This window comes from Mytilus trossulus, chromosome 6 (assembly GCF_036588685.1).
Source record: "Mytilus trossulus isolate FHL-02 chromosome 6, PNRI_Mtr1.1.1.hap1, whole genome shotgun sequence".
In the NCBI taxonomy this organism is placed as follows: Eukaryota; Metazoa; Mollusca; class Bivalvia; order Mytilida; family Mytilidae; genus Mytilus; species Mytilus trossulus.
The window spans coordinates 48,120,906-48,141,568 of record NC_086378.1 but is presented as its reverse complement, the minus strand read 5'-3'; the positions used below and the strand labels follow the sequence as shown (position 1 = coordinate 48,141,568).

General features: G+C 31.9%; 1 protein-coding gene across 2 annotated transcripts in view; it reads left to right on the top strand.

Moving 5' to 3' along the window:
* The window catches only part of LOC134721457 (protein naked cuticle homolog 2-like), a 58,959-nt gene that overhangs the window by 8,979 nt on the left and 29,317 nt on the right, over window positions 1-20,663 (top strand). The window contains exon 1 of one of the 2 annotated variants that reach the window (XM_063584500.1): window positions 7,387-7,454. The exons of the other annotated variant lie outside the window; for it this stretch is intronic. Coding sequence (XP_063440570.1) covers window positions 7,443-7,454 — 12 coding nt within the window. The 5' untranslated portion in view covers window positions 7,387-7,442. Of the gene's footprint in view, window positions 1-7,386; window positions 7,455-20,663 lie in introns of those variants that run through there. 2 annotated transcript variants of the gene reach the window in all.

The window sequence follows — 20,663 nt, the reverse complement described above, 5'->3', positions numbered from 1 at the left end:
TTTTCAGACGAATGGGACAACTTGTTGTTGGGTTGCTGCCCCTGAATTGGTTATTTTAAGGAAATTTTGCAGTTTTTGGCTATTATCTTGAATACTATTATAGATAGAGATAAACTGTAAACAGCAATAATGTTCAGCAAAGTAAGACCTACAAATAAGTCAACATGACCCAAATTGTCAGTCAACCCCTTAAGGAGTTACTGCCCTTTATAGTCAATTTTTAACAACTTTTCGTCATTTTTTGTAACTTGTACAAAAATCTTCTTCTCTGAAACTACATGGCCAAATTTAACCAAACTTGGCCACAATTATCATTGTGGTATATAGTTTAAAAAATGTGTCAGATGACCCCGCCTACCAAACAAAATGGCCAACATGGCTAAATTTAGAACATAGCGGTAAAATGCAGTTTTTGAATTATATCTTTGAAACTAAGACGTTTAGGGCAAATCTTTCAAGATTTAAATGTCCATCAGAATAAGATATTTCCCCTCACAAATTTTCAGATGAATTCGACAACTCGTTGTTGGGTTGCTGCCCTAAAATTGTTAATTTTAAGGAAATTTTGCAGTTTTTGGTTATTATCTTGAATACTATTAAAGATAGAGATAAACTGTAAACAGCAATACTGTTCAGCAAAGTAAGATCTACAAATAAGTCAACATGATCAAAATTATTAGAGGACCCCTTTAGGAGTTATTGCCCTTTATAGTCAATATTGAACAACTTTTCGTCATTTTTGTAACTTGTACAAAAATCTTCATTTCTGAAACTATGGCCCAAATTTAAACAAACTTGGCCACAATCATTACTAGGGTATCTATTTAAAAAAAAATGTCTAATGACCCCACCTACCAACCAAGATGACCGACATCAGAAAAATACAGTAACAGGTGAGCGACACAGGCTCTTGAGAGCCTCTAGTTTTTCGTCGTCGTCTGTCGTCGTTAACAATTTTTCAAACATCTTCTCCTCTGAAACTACTGAATGGATTTGAATGAAACTTAGCATGATTGTTCCTTGGAGTATTCTGCACTAAGTGTGCGCTTCGATTTGTGATCCGTTAAAAAATATGGCTGCTGTTACTTAAAATAGAACATAGGGGTCAAATGCAGTTTTTGGCCTATATCTCAAAAACGAAAGCATTTAGAGCAAATCTGACATAGGGTTAAAATGTTCATTAGGTCAAGATCTATCAGCCCTGAAATTTTCAGATGAATCAAACAAACCATTGTTGGGTTGCTGCCACTTAATTGGTATTTTTAAGGAAATTTTGCAGTTTTTGGTCATTATCTTGAATATTATTATAGATAAAGATAAACTGTAAACAGCAAAAATGATCAGCAAAGTAAGATCTACAAATAAGTTATTATGACCAAGATTGTCAATTGACCCCTTAAGGGGTTATTGTCCTTTAATGACAATTTTTCACAATTTGTTCATTATATTTGCTAACTTTAAAAATCTTCTCCTCTGAAACTGATGAATGGATTTGGATGAAACTTAGCATGATTGTTCCTTAGATTATCCTGCACAAAGTGTGTGCTTAGATTTTTGATCCGTCAAAAAACATGGCCGCCGTTACTTAAAATAGAACATAGGGGTCAAATGCAGTTTTTGGCTTATATCTCAAAAACGAAAGCATTTAGAGCAAATCTGACATGGGGTAAAAATGTTCATTAGGTCAAGATCTATCAGCCCTGAAATTTTCAGATGAATCAAACAAACCATGGTTGGGATGCTGCCACTTAATTGGTAATTTTAAGGAAATTTTGCAGTTTTTGGTCATTATCTTGAATATTATTATAGATAAAGATAAACTGTAAACAGCAAAAATGATCAGCAAAGTAAGATCTACAAATAGTTCAATGTGACCAAAATGGTCAATTGACCTCTTAAGGAGTTATTGCCCTTTAAAGACTTTTTTCACAATTTGTTCATCATGTTGACTTACTTTAAAAAATCTTCTCCTTTGAAACTGCTGAATCAATTTCAGCCAAACTTACGCTAAATGAGTTTCAGAGTTTCAGAGTATCTAGTATAAATTTTATATTTCATTTCCTTGTATGTCAAGAAACATAGCTCCTATTGCTAAAATAGAACATAGGAGAAAATGATTTTTTTATTGGCTTTTGAAGAGAATAGGACGATTTAAAGAACATTTAAATAAATTGAAAAGCCAAAATAATCATTAATGAGAGATTAAAACAAAAAAATTCAGGTGAGCGATTCAGGCTCTTGAGAGCCTCTTGTTACTTATTGTTAATGGCGCCCCTATTTAACCTACTTTGTAACAATTTGCCTCTGTGCTTTAACTTTAGAGCATGTAGAAACTAGACTTAACATTCAACAAAAAAAACATCAGTCAAATCATGTGAAAAATTGCCACCGACTAAACTTTTAGTTAACTAGTCTGGAAAAGTTACCAATTGCTTCCAACCATTGGTAAAATACTACTTTTGTCAACATTTTAATTCAGTCAACTTGAAAAAGCAGTCAGGACAGATTGAGGGCTGTGCCATGCTGTAATTATAAGTTTTTATCAATGCAGAAGAAATATAATGATGAATTTGTAAATTGCTGAGTAATATGAACTAAAGATTAATTAGGTTTCCTATGGAAGTTAGCCCTTTCAGCATAATTTATATCCAGGACCTAAATCAGTCTTCTGGTATAATTTGTATACCTCTTGATTTTGTAGTTCAGTTTTCCTTTCTTTTTGTTAAAGCAACAGAATAAAATTAATCAAAACTCTTGACTTTATGATTTATTACACTTTCTCAAATGTGTAATGAACAAATGACAGGATTGATAAATATATGTTTGTTTGTCCATATCATTGAACACAAGTACAATATATATATTGTATCTAAGTTCTCTAATTGGCACTTTCATGTAGATGTCTTTGATCTATATGGTCATGTGACCTCCCACCTCCCACCTCCAACCTTATGGTTAAAAGATCTACCTACATTCATGCTTCTTATTTACAATTGTGGATTTTCAGATAAAATAATTTGAATGAAAAATTCAACAACAAAATCTTGATCGAATTATAAGTTTTATACCTGTGCTAAAGACTTACTGTAACCCAGACTATTTGTATGGAATGCAAAATTGTGTTCATTCATGATTTAATAAGAGTATGATTATGGAAATATAACAATGCAGTTAAGATCCACTTAATTCAACAAAAGAATATCCGTACAAAAGATACGGGAAGACTGAGATAAAGACGATGATATGTTGTGTAGCGGTAGAGCGATCACAGGATCGGTAGTAAACTACCGAACTGATATACCAACTAGATATAGACTTAATTAGTGGAATACTCTTGTCAAGAATAGGATCAAACAATGTTAGTTATCGATTTCCTATCAAAACATCCAGACAAAATAAACAAAACGAAAAATATACCGTTATTGTCTTTGTGCCCCTGCAGTAATTAACATACCAATTATGATCCATGAAAACAGACAAGGACATTTTACATTAGAAGCATGCATTCTGTTCTGATGAAGATAAACTTGTTTTGTTGTTTAATCTGATATTTCTCACAAAAAAGTTTAGGAGCATGTAATTACACTTAACTGATTGTACCAAAGGAATTGGCAGACATTGCATACATGTAAATAATTTGATCTTTTTGCCCCCAAGTATGTTACTGCAAAGCACTGCTGAAACATTTCTTTTGGTGTTGTCAGAATTGAATAAAGAAGTTTTGAATTAAGCTAATATAACACTCAAATATGTAGCAAAAGAGCATGTGAACAAAATTTTCCAGCTGTAAGATTCTGTAAGGAATTGAGGGTTGGAAGCGGAATGCTTCTTTTTTGTCAAGAAATATCATGGTTTGACTTTTATCTGTACAAAACGAATGCTTTTGGGTTTTAACATTTTGAAGGTTGTAAATTATTTTGTTTGTCTTTGTTTGAGGTGGCTGATTTTGTTATGAAAGTTAACTGTGTAGTATTTTTGACAATTATGTACTACAAATCAATATAATTTTTTCTCAAAGTAACTGCTTTGTAATAGCTTATAAAATTTGAATCTTTGACAAAAGTCCTGCTTCAATTCTCCCCGACTCTGCCATATATATATTGATGGAATTTTTTAACTGCCTTATTTTGTTAAAAGAATTTAAAGTTTTAAAATACTATCCTGTACTAGGACCACCGTGTTACATCATTGATGGTGTAACATACTTCTTAAAACCCGTGACAGACACCGAGTTGTAATATTGGATATAAACAAGCTTATCAGCCTTTTTAAATGAAATTTTATTCATGTTAAACAAGTGTAAAACATCAAATGAAAAATCACAACATCTCCTGAAAACACTAAGGCATTAATTTGTGAGAAAAAATGTATGAAACCAAATGATATCCCTGCATTATAAGTGGCTAAGTTTTTGTAACTCGCTCAGGTAGAAAGAACGACAGTTTATTTTTGTATTCCGTAGTACATTTTACATGCTAATTTTGAACAAAAAAGGTGACGACCCGCAGAGAGGTTGTTAGTAAAAGGACATATAAACACTGTAACAAGCAGTTAAAGGAAAATTCTCACCGGGATACCTTGTATGATTACCTTTGTTGACGGAATTTTTAAATAATATTTTCATTTCATTTGCATGAAATCTTTAGATGAAATTATAACACATGAAGCTGTTCATCCTTTCCTCAATGAATTTATCCACGGATAAAAGATAGATTTGTGATACACTTTGAATATTTATATCGCGATCATGTTTGTAGTCCATGTTTGCTGTTTAAAAATATCTCTTGCTATGCTTATGAAATGAAAAGTTCATTTTTACAGAATTAATGATTTGCATGGCAGTTTGAGTAAAACTGAAATGATTTGGTAAATTTGGAAAAAAATTACTAATCTCTTGTTAAAACTTATATTTAAAAATAATGTAAGCTTGAGAGTTAAAAAACGTGGGAAATTTTAGGATTTTCTTACAATAACATAATAACAAAAACAAAGTAATGTGTAAACTGTGAAAATATTCTCCTAAGAGTCCTTTAAACTTAAATTTGATCTTACTTAAAAACGATTGTACAAAGATTTTTGAGATAAATGTCACACTTAAGTGAAACACTATCAATTGAATAAGAAAAAAGGAATCTCTTTGAGTTGTAATATATATGTTTGTGCACAATATGAACTGATAGTCAAACCATATAGAGTTACTTATTGAAAATATTTTCATTTATTGTTAAAGGAGGTTTGTGTCTTGACATAAAATTGTAAGAAACTGAAGTCTAACATACAAGAAATCAGTATAATTATATATTAACGGCACAATATTGCTAAGATCAGCAGAGAAGTGGACTTATAATGGTTTAATTTTTAAATTGTTATTTGGATGGAGAGTTGTCTCATTGGCACTCACACCACATCTTCCTATATCTATTTATGTGTGACTTTTAGGTTAGATATTAATTTAGGTAAAAATGTCTATAAATATTTGATAATAATCATGATAAAAGATTAAACCTATTTTACACCTTTGATTGCTTTGTAAACTCTTGAAATGATAGAATCTTCAACTTATATTGGTAGAATGATGCCCTTCAACTATCAGTATGAAGTATATTGCACCCGCTTAAGATGTTCATATCGATAGAACTATTTTTGTCAACAATTTTCGGCATTTCTCTTTGAACTATCCTTGATAAGACTGATGTGTTTCATTCATTTGTGTACTCTCGCCTTTATCCCTTTGTTTACTCTTTCTTTTATTCATTTATTTACTCAATAGTACAAATAATTGAGAATATTTTATTGGTCTGAATATCGTTATATCTGTTCGTTAAATATCAGGTAGATTTTCACCTTGATTTAGTCTTTTGAAATTCTTGTGGTTTCGATTTAATTTCGGCATTGACTTTAAAGTTACGATTAAATGTTTAGAGTAGAGGCCAAATGTATTTTGTCTGGATTTTTATAGATTGGAAGTGACATAAGTTTGCCTTTGAGTTAGTTGAGTAGAGGAAACGATTACATAAGAGTACAAAATCTCTTTAGATCATATTAAAGCAATGTATACATAAGGGTATCAAGTTGGTGTATCAGTGAAGGGTTTTATATATAGGTCACTGCAACTGTATTTGGATCATTCATTAATTGAAATTTAACAAAAAAATGAATATGATGAAAGTTTTTAAAACTAAAAAGAATTTTCACTTGCAAAGCATATTGTAATTTGCTGGTACTTTTTATCATACTTCTTTTTGAGCTGCCATATTAAATTTAAAGAAATTTTAAAAGCATATATTTTATCTCTATTATAATCTAAATGATTTTGAGTCACATGAAAGCTTCCTTTGATTTATCTAAGAGTTATATCCTTAAAAACTTTGCTAATACTGCCATCTTAACTGGTGCATAACATTTGCCTGCTTCTTTTAATATTTGTGAAAAGGGTAAGTGTAAAAGCTTTCTGGCTGAGTAGCTTGTAAAGAATCATTTATGTCAATGCTGAGTCTGCATCAAGAAAAGAGAGCAGTATATTTTAGTAATTAAGAAACCGGTTAAAAAGTTTTTTTTAAACAGATTTGCTTTTATAGCTTATTGTTTCAATGATACATCTGACTTTTTCCAGTATATAGTTCTATATTGTCCATTGATACACCAAGATACTGTGTCAAGCTCAGAGGTTGGCCAACACTAAAAGCGAAATCTTAATTATCATAGCTTCTCTAAAGGATTTCCACATGCTAATTGGACATATACATATGTATATGCTTTGTCACCTTCTGAAGGCATTGAAGTAAGCTAGGTTTGAGTAGTATTATTTTAAGGTAAAACTTATCTGTGTCGGAGACAATATCAACCATATCTGTTATATCATATGAAACATGTTTTTAAATTAGTTAAATTCATTTTAAAACCCAATTAATCCAATCACATTTATATGGTAATAAATTTGTACTCTAACTTTTACTAATTATTATTTATTGACAGATGGTCCTCATCTGTAAAATCTCATGCTTGTTTAGGTTAGACCATAAATTAATTCCACTTTGTTGTGTACCTGTAAACTTTACAGGTGATCAATCACTTTGATGTTATAAATACCTGAAATTATCAATTATATCATTGTTTATCTATGTACATTTCACCAGGATAATTTATAATTTTGATTGATTTCATTTTTGCCACCCTGTGGTTTTCATACAGGTATATGTACATGTAGTTAAGTAGTCATATCAAACAGGTTCTAAGTTAATTATGCAATCTATGACATGTATTTCTCAAGGAGGGTGAGATTTTTTATGACATGCTTTGTATCCAGCTGTGAGGAATTGTATTAGCAAGTCATTAAGTAATATTGTTTATTTGCAAGATTTATTACCAATTAAGAAAAATGATAGTGAGAAAATACTTGTACTTTGTGACAGATCTGTGTTTGGTGGTGGAGGGTTTTAGAAATGAACATACAAGTGAGTTAATTGAGCTATTATGAGACAAAAATGTGTTATGAAGGGATAGCAAATTTTGTCTCAAAATTAAATGTCAGGAAAATCGGTCAATTGATGCATAATTTTATGCTTGAATTCAGACACGTTGTATATATATTTAATATTTGCATTGAAGACTTGATATTTGCTTGAAAACTGATTCAAATCAATTCATTCAAATTAAAGTCAATAGTAATGAACTATAAATATTGTTTGATTTAAAATCTTGGATCCAGATTAAAGTTACTGTTTATAATTACCGTTTTCAAATTAATAAAAAAAAACCCAAAACGGTGCAATTTTATGATCAGCATCAGATGCAGGAAAATAATTCGTACAGTTTGAATTGAATTGTGCAAGTAGGAATTTTGACTTAAATCTCCATGTGTATGATTGTAACAAGTTATAGATTCAAATTGAAATCCATCTTACAAAGTGTCTTGGAATTGTGACTGTTTCATATTCAATAAGTTAATAAGTATGGGAAAAGATAAGATGTAAAATTAAGATTAAGTATGTAACTTGGTCTGGTTTGTGACACTGTATAGCTGCAGGAAGAAATTCAAACTTAAAGTGTTCAAATTATTCCTTGTTTGTCTCCCCTGTTTGATTATATTATCTCCATATTCTCTTTGATGTCTGAAATTCATATTTTAGCTTTATGAAATATCTGATCGTCAGTTGATTGTGAAGTTGATCTCAGGGAGTATCGAATTACAATGTGTATCATTATTATTAATATTTTAATGCTGTTTCAAATTTTGAAAAACAGTCAAAAAATTTATTAGATTATAACAAAGCTATTGTTTCAGAAGAATAGTCACCATATCAGATGAAGTTCTGCTTTTTTTTTCTTTCTTCTAATAGCTCCAAAAGCATATCCTATATTAAGCTTTGTCAATACATTAAGTATCAGTAGTAATAACAGCATAATTAATCAGTTTGTGACAGGCTTCTGTCGCAGAAAAAGCTTTGTAAAAAAACATCACATTGTTGAAAATGTTGCATATTCACTCACAGCAAGCCAAGCAAATTGTCAAATATAATAAATAAATACACAATATTTTTGTGGAGCATATTGGATCATATTTGAGTGCATGATGAAATCTTATTTTTTGTATCCACAAGTTTTATTGCTGGTTCTGATTCTCAAATCATTCATATTGAGTGTGTGTGCAGTGCATGTTGATTTTTTTCAGACACTGACTTTTTCCCCCGAGATTCAGTTTCCTAAAAAGTCACATCTTTAAAACAAACAAAACAAACAAGATCCTTGTATTTAGTCATGTTAGTCATGTTAGTCATGTTAGTCATGTTAGTCATGTTAGTCATGTGTTACAGGGAACAGGATCTATGTTACAATCAGATCGGAAAGTTAAACTTTACAAGTAGATTTATATTGAAAATTGGCCAGCCATTCCTGAAAAATAGAATTAGAATAATTGTTGGGCAAGAACTCTGTATGGCTATGAATCTCTCTATAGAGTACAAGCTTCAGTTTGATTAATTATTCCAGAACTTTAATACCAATTCTGATGTATTTTATTCAGTCTTGTATACAGCCAGACAGAAACGATTGATTGTATGATTGCATCCAATCCTCAAATCACCGATCAAGTATCCTGTTTTCAATGAGTTTCCATGTAATTTATCCTCAATTTTTCCGATTTTTTTGGTCATGTATTCTGAATTGGAAAGGAAGTAATTATCGACTTATGATGTAAAATGATCAGTCCTTTATAATGGTATGGATATTATGTAATTAATTGTAAAATTATGACATTGGCGGAAGTTGCTAAGTTTTTGTGATCTTTTGTATCAAAGAAAAAGAGAATATCATATAATATTAATATTCATATAACTCTTATTTGAACTGCATTTATATGAACCTGAAATAGCTTTTGCTAAAGTTGAAGTACTATTTGGATTTTGCACTCCCAATGCAAATATATATTCATACATATAAAATGTTCCTGTTTGAGAAGTATTGATTTGAAACGGAAGATATTTTAATTCAAATCATGAAATGACTTTCTTTTAACAAAAAAAGAAGAAAAAAAACTTTGCATCAAGTTCAAAGAAATGAAATGATGTGCATTTTAATTGACAATGTTGTATTTCTTACAATGAAAATTAATCAAATATGCATACACTATTTTAAAATATCCCTTTTAGTCCTTGCTTTGAACTAACAACTTTCATCTTTCAGAATGTTTTTGTAGACATTTTTTGTAGGCTTATAAAAAGTGAAGAATATAACAAGATTTTGACTTGTATATAAACTGAAGATTAAGTTTGAGCTCTCTTTCAAGCTGCCACGAATCATAGTCTAAAGATCAAAGTAAAATGTTCTTCTTGTGTCAATTTCACCGATTAATAATGTGTATTGATGTTGATGTTTGAGAGAGTATACAATAAGGATAACATCTTTTGAAAAAATGTTTGACATAAAAAACAGCTGAGAGATAAAATGTTTTTACATAAAGGGATGAAATAATATAAATATTTTTTTTAAGGAGGGATACATAACATCTTTAATGATCATTTGATAGATATGTCAAATTTTGATATTGACATTGTAATTTAGATAAGATGAAAAGAAACTTTATAAATTTTTCAATGGAAATTAAAAGAATTTGTTGAAATGTAAAAATTCAAATGCAGTTCTTTGGTATCATTTAAGACTTCCTTCAGTGTTTGACCTTTACAAAGGGTGACTATTAATGAAGAGACCTATTTGTACTATCAATTAACAATTTAATTATTGAAAAATAAAATCTGAAGATATTTTTTATATATAGTTAACCTGATCATGACCATGCTGTCTAATTGTTTTTTGTTGCCTGTTTGAAAATAAAATGTAAGCAGCCCCCAAATATCATATACCTTGATCTCCGAGTATTTAATTTTATAAAATTCATTGCAAATTAAGTTCGTAAAGATGAGCACTGAGTAACAGGTGATTAGTTAAATTATAAGCTGACTATGCTGTAATGAGTGTAAAGGAAATTTCCTGTTTAAAATTGTAACAAAGTTCATATGATATCATTGTTGAAGGCTGTACAATGACCTATAGCTGTTAATTTCTATGTCATTTAGTCTCTTGTGGAGAGTTATCTCATTGGCAATCATGCCACATCTTCTTTTTTATATTCAAAATCTTTAACAGCCCATGAAATGTAGTAAGGAAATGTATATGGATCTGAAAAATCAAAGAATACTGTAAATTCAGCAATTATTGCGAAAAAATGCAACAGGGTTATAATTGCAATAATTTAAACTCCAAATGGCAAAAATTAAAATTAAATTACAAAATTCCAATAATAAATGCATGCAATACTCTCTGAATTTAAAGTGATGCATAAAAAACACAGAATTTATTCATAGAACATAATTGTGTTATAACACTGCCACCAGCGAGTTAAAAATTTAAAATCTTTATGTTGAACTTTGTGGTGTAATTCTAAACCCTTTCACATACCATCTTTTCTGTAGTCAGAGTTTTGTAAGAGATGTAAAGTTAGACTGTCTTTTAAATCAATTTTTCCTCAGGCTTTTTATTTTCTATTTGACAGATAACATAAGAATATTAATAGAGAATATGTGTAGCTATAACAAGCTAATGAATTTTAAGTGTGAACCTGATCCTCTAGTAATTAAAGCTAGAAGATCACCTATTGTCATTTTACTGTAGAGGTGACCTGCGCAGTATGTATATTGTTTGTTTGGGATCTGACTTATTCACAAACAGACACTTGGTACATTAAGAAGACACTTAGTACATTTTTAATCTAATTTTGAAAGAGGCATATTATATGCAAATTTGTAAATGGTAATTGTGCAGTATAAGGGAGTCATAAATTGGATGTTTACAGACCAGAGACAGCTCCCAACCCTAAGTCAACCATGCTTCATACCATGGTCATGCATCCATTTTTCATACCATTGTCAACCGTGCTTCATACCATGGTCAACCATGCTTCATACCATGGTCAACCATGCTTTATACCATGGTCAACCAGGCTTTTTACCATGGTCAACTATGCTTCATACCATGGTCAACTGTGCTTCATACCATGGTCAATTGTGCTTCATACCAGTCAACCAGGCTTCATACCATGGTCAACCTTGCTTCATACCATGGTCAACCATGCTTCATACCATGGTCAACCAGGCTTCATACCATGGTCAACCTTGCTTCATACCATGGTCAACCATGCTTCATACCATGGTCAACCAGGCTTCATACCATGGTCAACCATGCTTCATACCATAGTCAACTAGGCTCTTAACCATGGTCAACTATGCTTCATACCACAGTCAACCAGGCTTTTTACCATGGTCAACCATGCTTTATACCATGATCAACTGTGCTTCATACCATGGTCAATTGTGCTTCATACCAGTCAACCAGGCTTCATACCATGGTCAACCATGCTTCATACCATGGTCAACCATGCTTCATACCATGGTCAACCATGCTTTATACCATGGTCAACCAGGCTTTTTACCATGGTCAACCGTGCTTCATACCATGGTCAACCCTTGCTTCATACTATGGTCAACCATGCTTTATACCATGGTCAACCGTGCTTCATACCATGGTCAACCATGCTTCATACCATGGTCAACCATGCTTCATACCATGGTCAACCATGCTTTATACCATGGTCAACCAGGCTTTTTACATGGTCAACCGTGCTTCATACCATTGTCAACCGTGCTTCAAACCATGGTCAACCATGCTTCAAACCATGGTCAACCGTACTTCAAACAATGGTCGGCTGTGCTTCAAACAATGGTCAACTGTGCTTCAAACCATGGTCAACCATGCTTCAAACCAAGGTCAACCAGACTCTATACCATGGTCAACCTAGCTTCATACCATTGTCAACTATGCTTCATACTATATGCATGGTCAACCATGCTTCATACCAAGGTCAACCAGGCTCTATACCATTGTCAACCGTGCTTCATACCATGGTCAACTGTGCTTCATTCCATGGTCAACCGTGCTTCATACCATGGTCAACCGTACTTCAAACAATGGTCAGCTGTGCTTCAAACCATGGTCAGCCGTGCTTCAAACCATGGTCAGCCGTGCTTCAAACCATGGTCAACTGTGCTTCAAACCATGGTCAACCATGCTTAAAACCAAGGTCAACTAGGCTCTATACCATGGTCAGATGTGCTTCAAACCATTGTCAACTATGCTTCATATCATATGCATGGTCAACCAGGCTTCATACCATGGTCAACTAGGCTCTTTACCATGGTCAACTATGCTTCACACCATGGTCAACCAGGCTTTATACCAAGGTCAACCAGGCTCTTTACCATGGTCAACTATGCTTCAAACCATTGTCAACTATGCTTCATATCATATGCATGGTCAACCAGGCTTCATACCATGGTCAACTAGGCTCTTTACCATGGTCAACTATGCTTCACACCATGGTCAACCAGGCTTTATACCAAGGTCAACCAGGCTCTTTACCATGGTCAACTATGCTTCATACCATGGTCAACCGTGCTTCATACAATTGTCAACTATGCTTCATACCAAGATCAACCATGTTTCATACCATGGTCAACCATTGTGAGATGTATGATTATGGTCATAAAGGTAGAAAATCACAGTTGTTAAATTGACCATGGTCAACAAATGTTAGATGTATGACCTTGGTCATAAAGATGGAAAATAACGGTGGTCAAATTGACCATAGATATCCACTTGAGATTTGAGCTTGGTCAGATTATGGTGTAAAGTACATCCAACCATGGTTTAACCAATGGTCAATCACACGAACACCGAAGCTCAAAATTTGTACATAATATGTAGAAGTTTTTACTGTTATTCACATTTTTTTTCTTCAGGGAAACTTAAATGCTCCACCAAAATTGTCCAACATTATACAACGTGTGCATGAATTTAAAATGTTAGAGTGCAGAAACTATAACCAGTAGTATTTGGGAATTCTTGGGTTTTTAGAAATTAATTTATACAAAATTGATAGGTTTCACTGAAGACATCATGTTAAGTTGAAAAAGCCAGACATCTAATATGTCATCTCTGTCTTTGAGATATTCACTTCTGATTATGTCTTTTTCTCTGAATTGTCAGTTTAGGCGTCTCTAATCCAATTTACAGTGACAAAATCGGTAACAAATGTTGGTGGTTTACATCCACAGTATAGATCAATAATGGATATTCTCCTGGTTCTTAACACCATCTTTCCTTCTACTTTAGGTGGAATGAATCGTCAATATTAACCTGTTTGAACTACACTTACACAAAGTTAAACTTGTAAAAAGCCTGAAATTGCTTCAAGTTTTCTCTCATGCTGTTTTTCTCCTTTCGAAATAAAAAGAAAAGTAATCCTTGCGTGTTTAATGGCAGAAAGCTAATCAGGGTAAACATTTGAAGCAAGGCATGGAATGTTAACTAGTTGTTTGTCCACCTGTAATTAACAACTTCAAATGATGTCAAATTGTTTTTTACCTGTAATTAAGCACATCAAAGTGATGAGATAAAAGGAAGGTGTTTACCTGAAAATGACATCTGTATTAAAAGTTGCTCAAGTTGTCAGGTATATTAATAGTTAGAGGATGTGCAGAGTACTACTAATACATACCAAGTTTTAATTAAACTAGGGGGAAAACACTTATTTAAAGGCTTATTTTAATAGGTATAATGGTAATAGGGATATTTTTGGGTTTTAACAAAAATGTCGTAGGATTTTGTAAAAATAAAAAATTGAAAAAAAATTGAAGTTTTATAATAAATAATGGAGACAACAATTTCGGCCTTTATATATTATCAGCCCTATGAACTTTCGCAGACTTAAATCAACCATTTTCTCGCAAGGTTAAGTTCTGGTTTTAAGAACCGACTTCATTTTCTTCAAATCTTGTAAATCTTAATAATATATACTTTCGGAGTTTTTAGTCAGAAAGGACAAAAGGCAGTTTGGTAACTAAGAGCCACTACTTAAGTTCAGTTTTATTTTGAGCAGGAAAATGAATCAAATTTTGAGGATTTTAGCGTTCGTCAGGTGAGGGTAAATTTTTAAAAAGACTAGACATACAAAATTTAGTGTTATTTTCTTTGTACTCAGTAACTGTTATACTCCTCTAAAGGACTCAATTGAACCCACAGTTGTCTGCAATCTATCTGCAAAGTCAAATAACTTAACAGTTCATTGAAATTTGAATACAGTACATTAATTAGACATTATGATGAATGCAAGGTTTTAACTGTTATGTGCATGTATGACATAAAATCCATGGCAAATTGGCGAGTCCATTCAGCTGGATGTTCTTGAAACCATCAGGGCATTTATTGATGTACTCCATGAACACAGGGCATTGTTCTGTACTATCTGATTGTATCTACAGTAATGTGTTTTCTGATATAAATGTTTTACTTTTAGTTATACAAACACATTTATTTTGTCTGTGTTATCTTGTTTACCTTCTCATTACATTATCTTACTAAAGATAAAACCAAGTTTCTAACATACCTTGAATGAAAGCATGAAGCCACCTTGAAGTAAACAGTATTTTTGGCACAGAACTATAGTTATAGTGATGGTCATTGTACTTGTTTTACAAATGTACTTTGGACTAAAGTGCATAAACTAATTTTTAAAATGTCCCCCTGTGTATATTAGAATTCTTGGAACATCAGCCTGATGTCTTTCTTTTCTGGACCTAATGTCCGAATTGGTAGATTATATACTTTGTAAAAGTCAAGTTAAATTGATTTGAGACAACAAATCCAAACTCTTATTATTTGGTTGTTGCAGGTCAAAATGTGTGGGTTATCTCCCATGTCTAAGAATTCAAATGGCTGTATTAGAATTACCTCCCTTTACCTTGAACTAGGACAATCTAACAGATTTTCTCTTTGATTTAAGAAAAGTGACCACAAGTTGAACTTTGCATATACTGTAGGCTGGACAACAAATTATTTGCTCTATTGATATTTTTGAAATAAAGATTTGTATAAGGTTAGGTAAAGTGTCCACATGATAACTTTATGTGGTGTTTTCATTTTGGCACACCTGTTCAAGGTTTCAGATATTTACATATATGTAGTAAAGATCAAAGAGATTGTATACCTGTAATTAGGATAGGTAAAGATATATCACTAGAGCCTTCAACATCTTTGACTTGTCATTACTGTCAAAATACTTACTTAATATTGTTTTGATATTGCCTATTTGCCACCCAGAATACGTAATTTTGAAATTGTAATTTACGTAAACTTTTAATTTATAGGAAATGTCTTTTCCTAGAGTTTTCTGCTCTGGTGTTTTGTCCCTAACTCACCTTAGGTTACAAAGTTTGATCAAACAAAATATATGCACGTTAATTTACATGTTTGTGGTAAAAATTCTCATTTGTTTAAAACTAATTTATACTTGCTTCAATGCCTCATATGAAGGCAGTATGTGGCAAGTATTGTGCACATTTGACATATAGCTATATCAGAGAGTACCACTGACTATGACCTTCAAGCCCCTCAGTTTGTAATTTTCCTTTACATAAGCTTCCTTATGTTTGATGTAAGTGATGTCAGGCTCAAAGTTAATAAATAATTTGATGTTGGCTACCTGTTTTGAAGATAAAGGAAACCACAGAAGTTCTCTCTATACATATGGAAATGGTACAAAACCACAGTTTGTCACTCAACCTCATTTATCATTCAAGATGAGTCACTTGTAAACAGAATTCTGGGCAGTAGCAATAGCTATATTACTTCTTTCCTAGCTTGATTATTTTTCTCATGTTTTGAAAGATTGAGAGGGGTAATTCATTTCACAATTGACAGAGACTGTGGATAATGATATCTAAGGGGAAAAAAAGGTGTCTAAGCATGCTGGTACCATTAATATAAACTTTGATACTGGTACCTTTGCAAAAAATCTGAAAAAATACACTCAGCCTTGTGTTAACTTAAGTCATTTGAAAAACCTGTGTTGGACCTCTAACTGTAATTTTTCAAATAACTCCAGAATTTCTATGGAGCTGTCCAGAATGATTAATTTCATTTGGGGGATGAGTTAAGTTGGTCAGCTATTGAAGTAACAACTAAGGTGATTTGTGTTGAATATTAATGCAGTCTCAGGGGGTACCAGTTGAATGACAGTAATTTTACCATCTGTCTAACAGGACTTTTCCACAGCTAAAGGAATATATATATAAACTATATTTAGTTACACTTGGGATGTCTTGAGTCTTTTGAGATAACCTGTAATGACATGGGAGGAGACTGCTATTACCTGTCTTATGTAGAGGGTTATGCATTTTCTCCATGATTTAAGTAATGTTATCTATACAGGGACAATTCTTGATCCTTCTCTATAAACTATATTTGCAATAAAATAGGTGGATCCAGGGGGGTGAAGGGCAGGGCCCTGGTAAGGCATCTCTTTTGTCAGAAAAATTTGGTTGATTATATAGGGAATTACTGAAGCATGACTGGAGCCCCCTTTATAAAAGTTCTTGATTCAACACTGCATAATAGTATAAGTCACCTTTTAAGTTTACCTTTATAGTCACACTCTACAAGTCTATATGGGCATTTTAATGACTTCTTTGAAATTATACATTACTGTGTCCAACCTCTGGTCACCTTCTTTGGCGTATCCAAAATAGTCTATATTATTTTACAAATCATACAAATTATGCCGATATTTTCTGAAATTTCATTAACTTTTAAAACATCTCCATTTTTGTAAAGTTATTATCAGATAGAAGTATTGACAATAAGATAACACTTTTCCTGACATCACCTGACATATCACCTGTAATAGCAGTTCTGTATTAAGTAATATTTCCATCATAATACAGTATTGGAATATTTACCTGAGTGCTGTAAACTTGATAAAATACAAAATTGTTAAAGGGATACTATAGTAATGAGAGTAGAATATTTACAGGCAATTTGTAAAATCTTAATGGATACAGAAATAGAAACTAATTTACATAAAACTTTGAAAAAAAATATTTTGTAAAAATTACTTTAACTTTATGTTAAGTGGTTGTTGAGTGGGTATTTATAAAAATTCTAACACACCATTGTTAAAATGCTATTCTGTTTAAACTAAAACGCAGCTGTGCAATAAGGAAATGGGTATCTCGATTAAAGAGAAAATGTAAAATTAAAATTTCGCATTATAGAAAGAAATCAGCATTAAGGTACATCACTTTAATAAGTTCAATCAGTGTTTTTCCAGAAACATGTACACAATCTGTTTGACTTTTTTTTGCCAGATTTCATGAAATAAAGTTTTTGCTTTCTAAAAAAACAGGCTCCCATTTGATTATTTTAAGGTACATTTTTCTGATTTTTATCTGTCATCCCCTATATTTTTCAGTTGTTCCCCTTTTGATGGAAATGCTTATAAACTGCCACTTTTCAGGAGTATTAACATACTTATAGTACTAACTGTTCCCACTTACTCCTGTAAGATTATTTGGGCATCCAGTATCAGGTGATGACAGACTATTTACCAACAGATCTATGTAAATCTGATTCAGAAACATTACATGGTTGTCAGTTCAGATTTAATGGGGCAGGTGACATCAAAGAGAGGCTGATCCTGGTACACCTATATTAACCTTAAGTCACAGGTGTCAAATAGGTTTGTTGTGGGAATCTTAGGAGATCAGATATAGGAATAGTGGACATATTGTGAATAGGAGGGATTCAAAATAGCATGTAAATCTGGGTACATTATTCAGGACGATTCAACAAGGATATATTTATATAGTATAACTATAATCTTACTAGAATGAGAAAGCTATTAATGCTGGGTGTGCATGATATATATTGAAATTTCATTGAAAAAAGAAATAGGTTGTTGGTAGTAGTGAAGAAGAGGTTATAGGGTAGATGGACCTGCACCATCTTAGGCAGACTGCATCTGATATTTGATAGAATTGATTGAGGTTTGGTGTTTTAAATGCCAGTTTTAGAACTCTTATGACTATCATGGAGCCAATTGAGCTCATATTGATTGAGAAAGCTGGATGACATGGAGAGAACCACCTACCTTTGAAATTAAATTCAAATTCAAATTCAAATTCAAATATTTATTGCCATATAAACTAAAACATTAAGTTTGTGACATATAAAATAATAAACAATATAACTATATTTCACATATATATATACTCACAATCATCCATTTACAGTAACTATTCCAGTGTCCCCTGTCCTCAGTTCTAATGACCTTTTGATGTAGGACCCCAATTTATTTACTTGTGATGGTGTTGATGGATTGAGTATAGAAATCAACTTTTCTTCATCAGATAAATCTTTAACAGAAAAATTAAAATCCAAGTTGTTAAAAAAGTTATTTCTTAGTTCCATATTTAATTTACAATCTAATATAAAATGTTTTTCGTTTTCTAATGTTTTACATTTAAGGCATAATCTCTGCTCTCTAGGAATATTTGTATGTCTGCCTTTTTCTATATTTAAATTATTGGAAAAAGAATATGCTGACTTGGCAAAATTTAATTCAGTGAATTTAGAATAATAGTTTAGAAGTTTTACTCCTTCCCCCACTCATTAAAATAGATATGCAGATTAAATAGCTGAATAATGCCACACTGTGCCACCCTGCACTCAATATCATTATTGATGTCTAACTCTTGTACTTCTCTATTTTTTTTCAACTAAATACACTAGTACATGTAGTATTTACTATTGGTAAAAAAGCAGGTCAAAATTCTAGTTTTATATACTACTAGATCAATTTGTAAATATTGATTATGCAAAATAAGTTTTTAGTATTAGGAAGCTTTGCAATAAATGTCTGTTGACAGCTTTTGATGGTATAAAAATTAATCGAGAAAATTTTTAATTAAACTTGTTTATCTTTTATAATCTTGAACATTAAATTATTTAAATGTGGGTGAATGGATCTTTTATTCAACACAGCGTTTGTTTGTAGATGAATATAACACTGAAGTAAGGCAGATCAATTTTTGTGGAAGGTTTAAATATGAATGAAGTTTAATAATTTGGTCATTCACTTTTATCAACAATTTTATCTCAGGTTGTTCAACAAATCTGACCTGAATATTTTAAATAATTGTATACCTTGTGTAAATAAGAAAGTTGTTTACAATTTTGCTATTGAAGGTAACTACTGGTATATATACTGATGTCAATTTCTGAGGTTCAGATTTGTTCCTCGACCACATTTCTCAGATTAAAGAAGAATTCTATTTTTTGTAATATTTTTTTATTTTTTTATATAATATAAGACCTTTGATTTCAATGGATATTTTTGTCCAATTAGGAACCACCTTTTCTGAGATAATTACAAATTTCTTGGACTTTGACCACAATGTAACCTTCTAAAGGACTGACAGTCCAAAGTTGGAAAGTGTCCTCAGAATGTCAGCTATATGAGCAATAAAGATCTTCAAGTTGGATAACTGTAAACTAATGTAATGTATGTATACTTAACTTACATAAGTTTAAGTCACTTGTCTTTTGTGGGCCTTTTATTTTAAGCTTGATGTGCGGTGTGAGCCAAGGCTCTGTGTTGAAGACTGTACTTTTACCTATAATGGTTTTCTTAAACAAATTGTGACTTGGATGGAGTAGATCTAGTTATCTCATTGGCACCCATACCACATCTCATCCCATTGGCTGTTCTAGCCAACTTTGAAGAGACCAAGTACCTTCCATAGGTCTCTGTCCTGCAATAAAGAGAACATTCAAGTTTGACATAAATAAATATGCATGTATGCACTCAAATTCATTATTACGAGCGGAAAGTCACCAAAATAAATTGATGTGATAAAAAATTGGTTGCAGTATCATCACATAATGCTTAAAAACAGCAATGACCTAAGAGTGGATAGGATTTAGATAAAAACATAATTGCAAATTGCAAATTGACGACTCTTTGCCACCTAAAAATAGATCAAACAGAAAAAAATCTACAGAATGGAATAAGAGTAATGGTAAATATTTGATGGTGAACTTTGGGAGTCAATAACAGGGCAGACAGAATTATGTATTGCACATTAATGGAGAGTGATATGACAGTTATTATAAGTCATAATGATCAAAGCTATAGACATAGGAATGCACTTAGTAACGCAATAATACTTGAACCAAATGTTCTCTGGGTAAATGATAGTTGTGTCAGGCCAGATGCA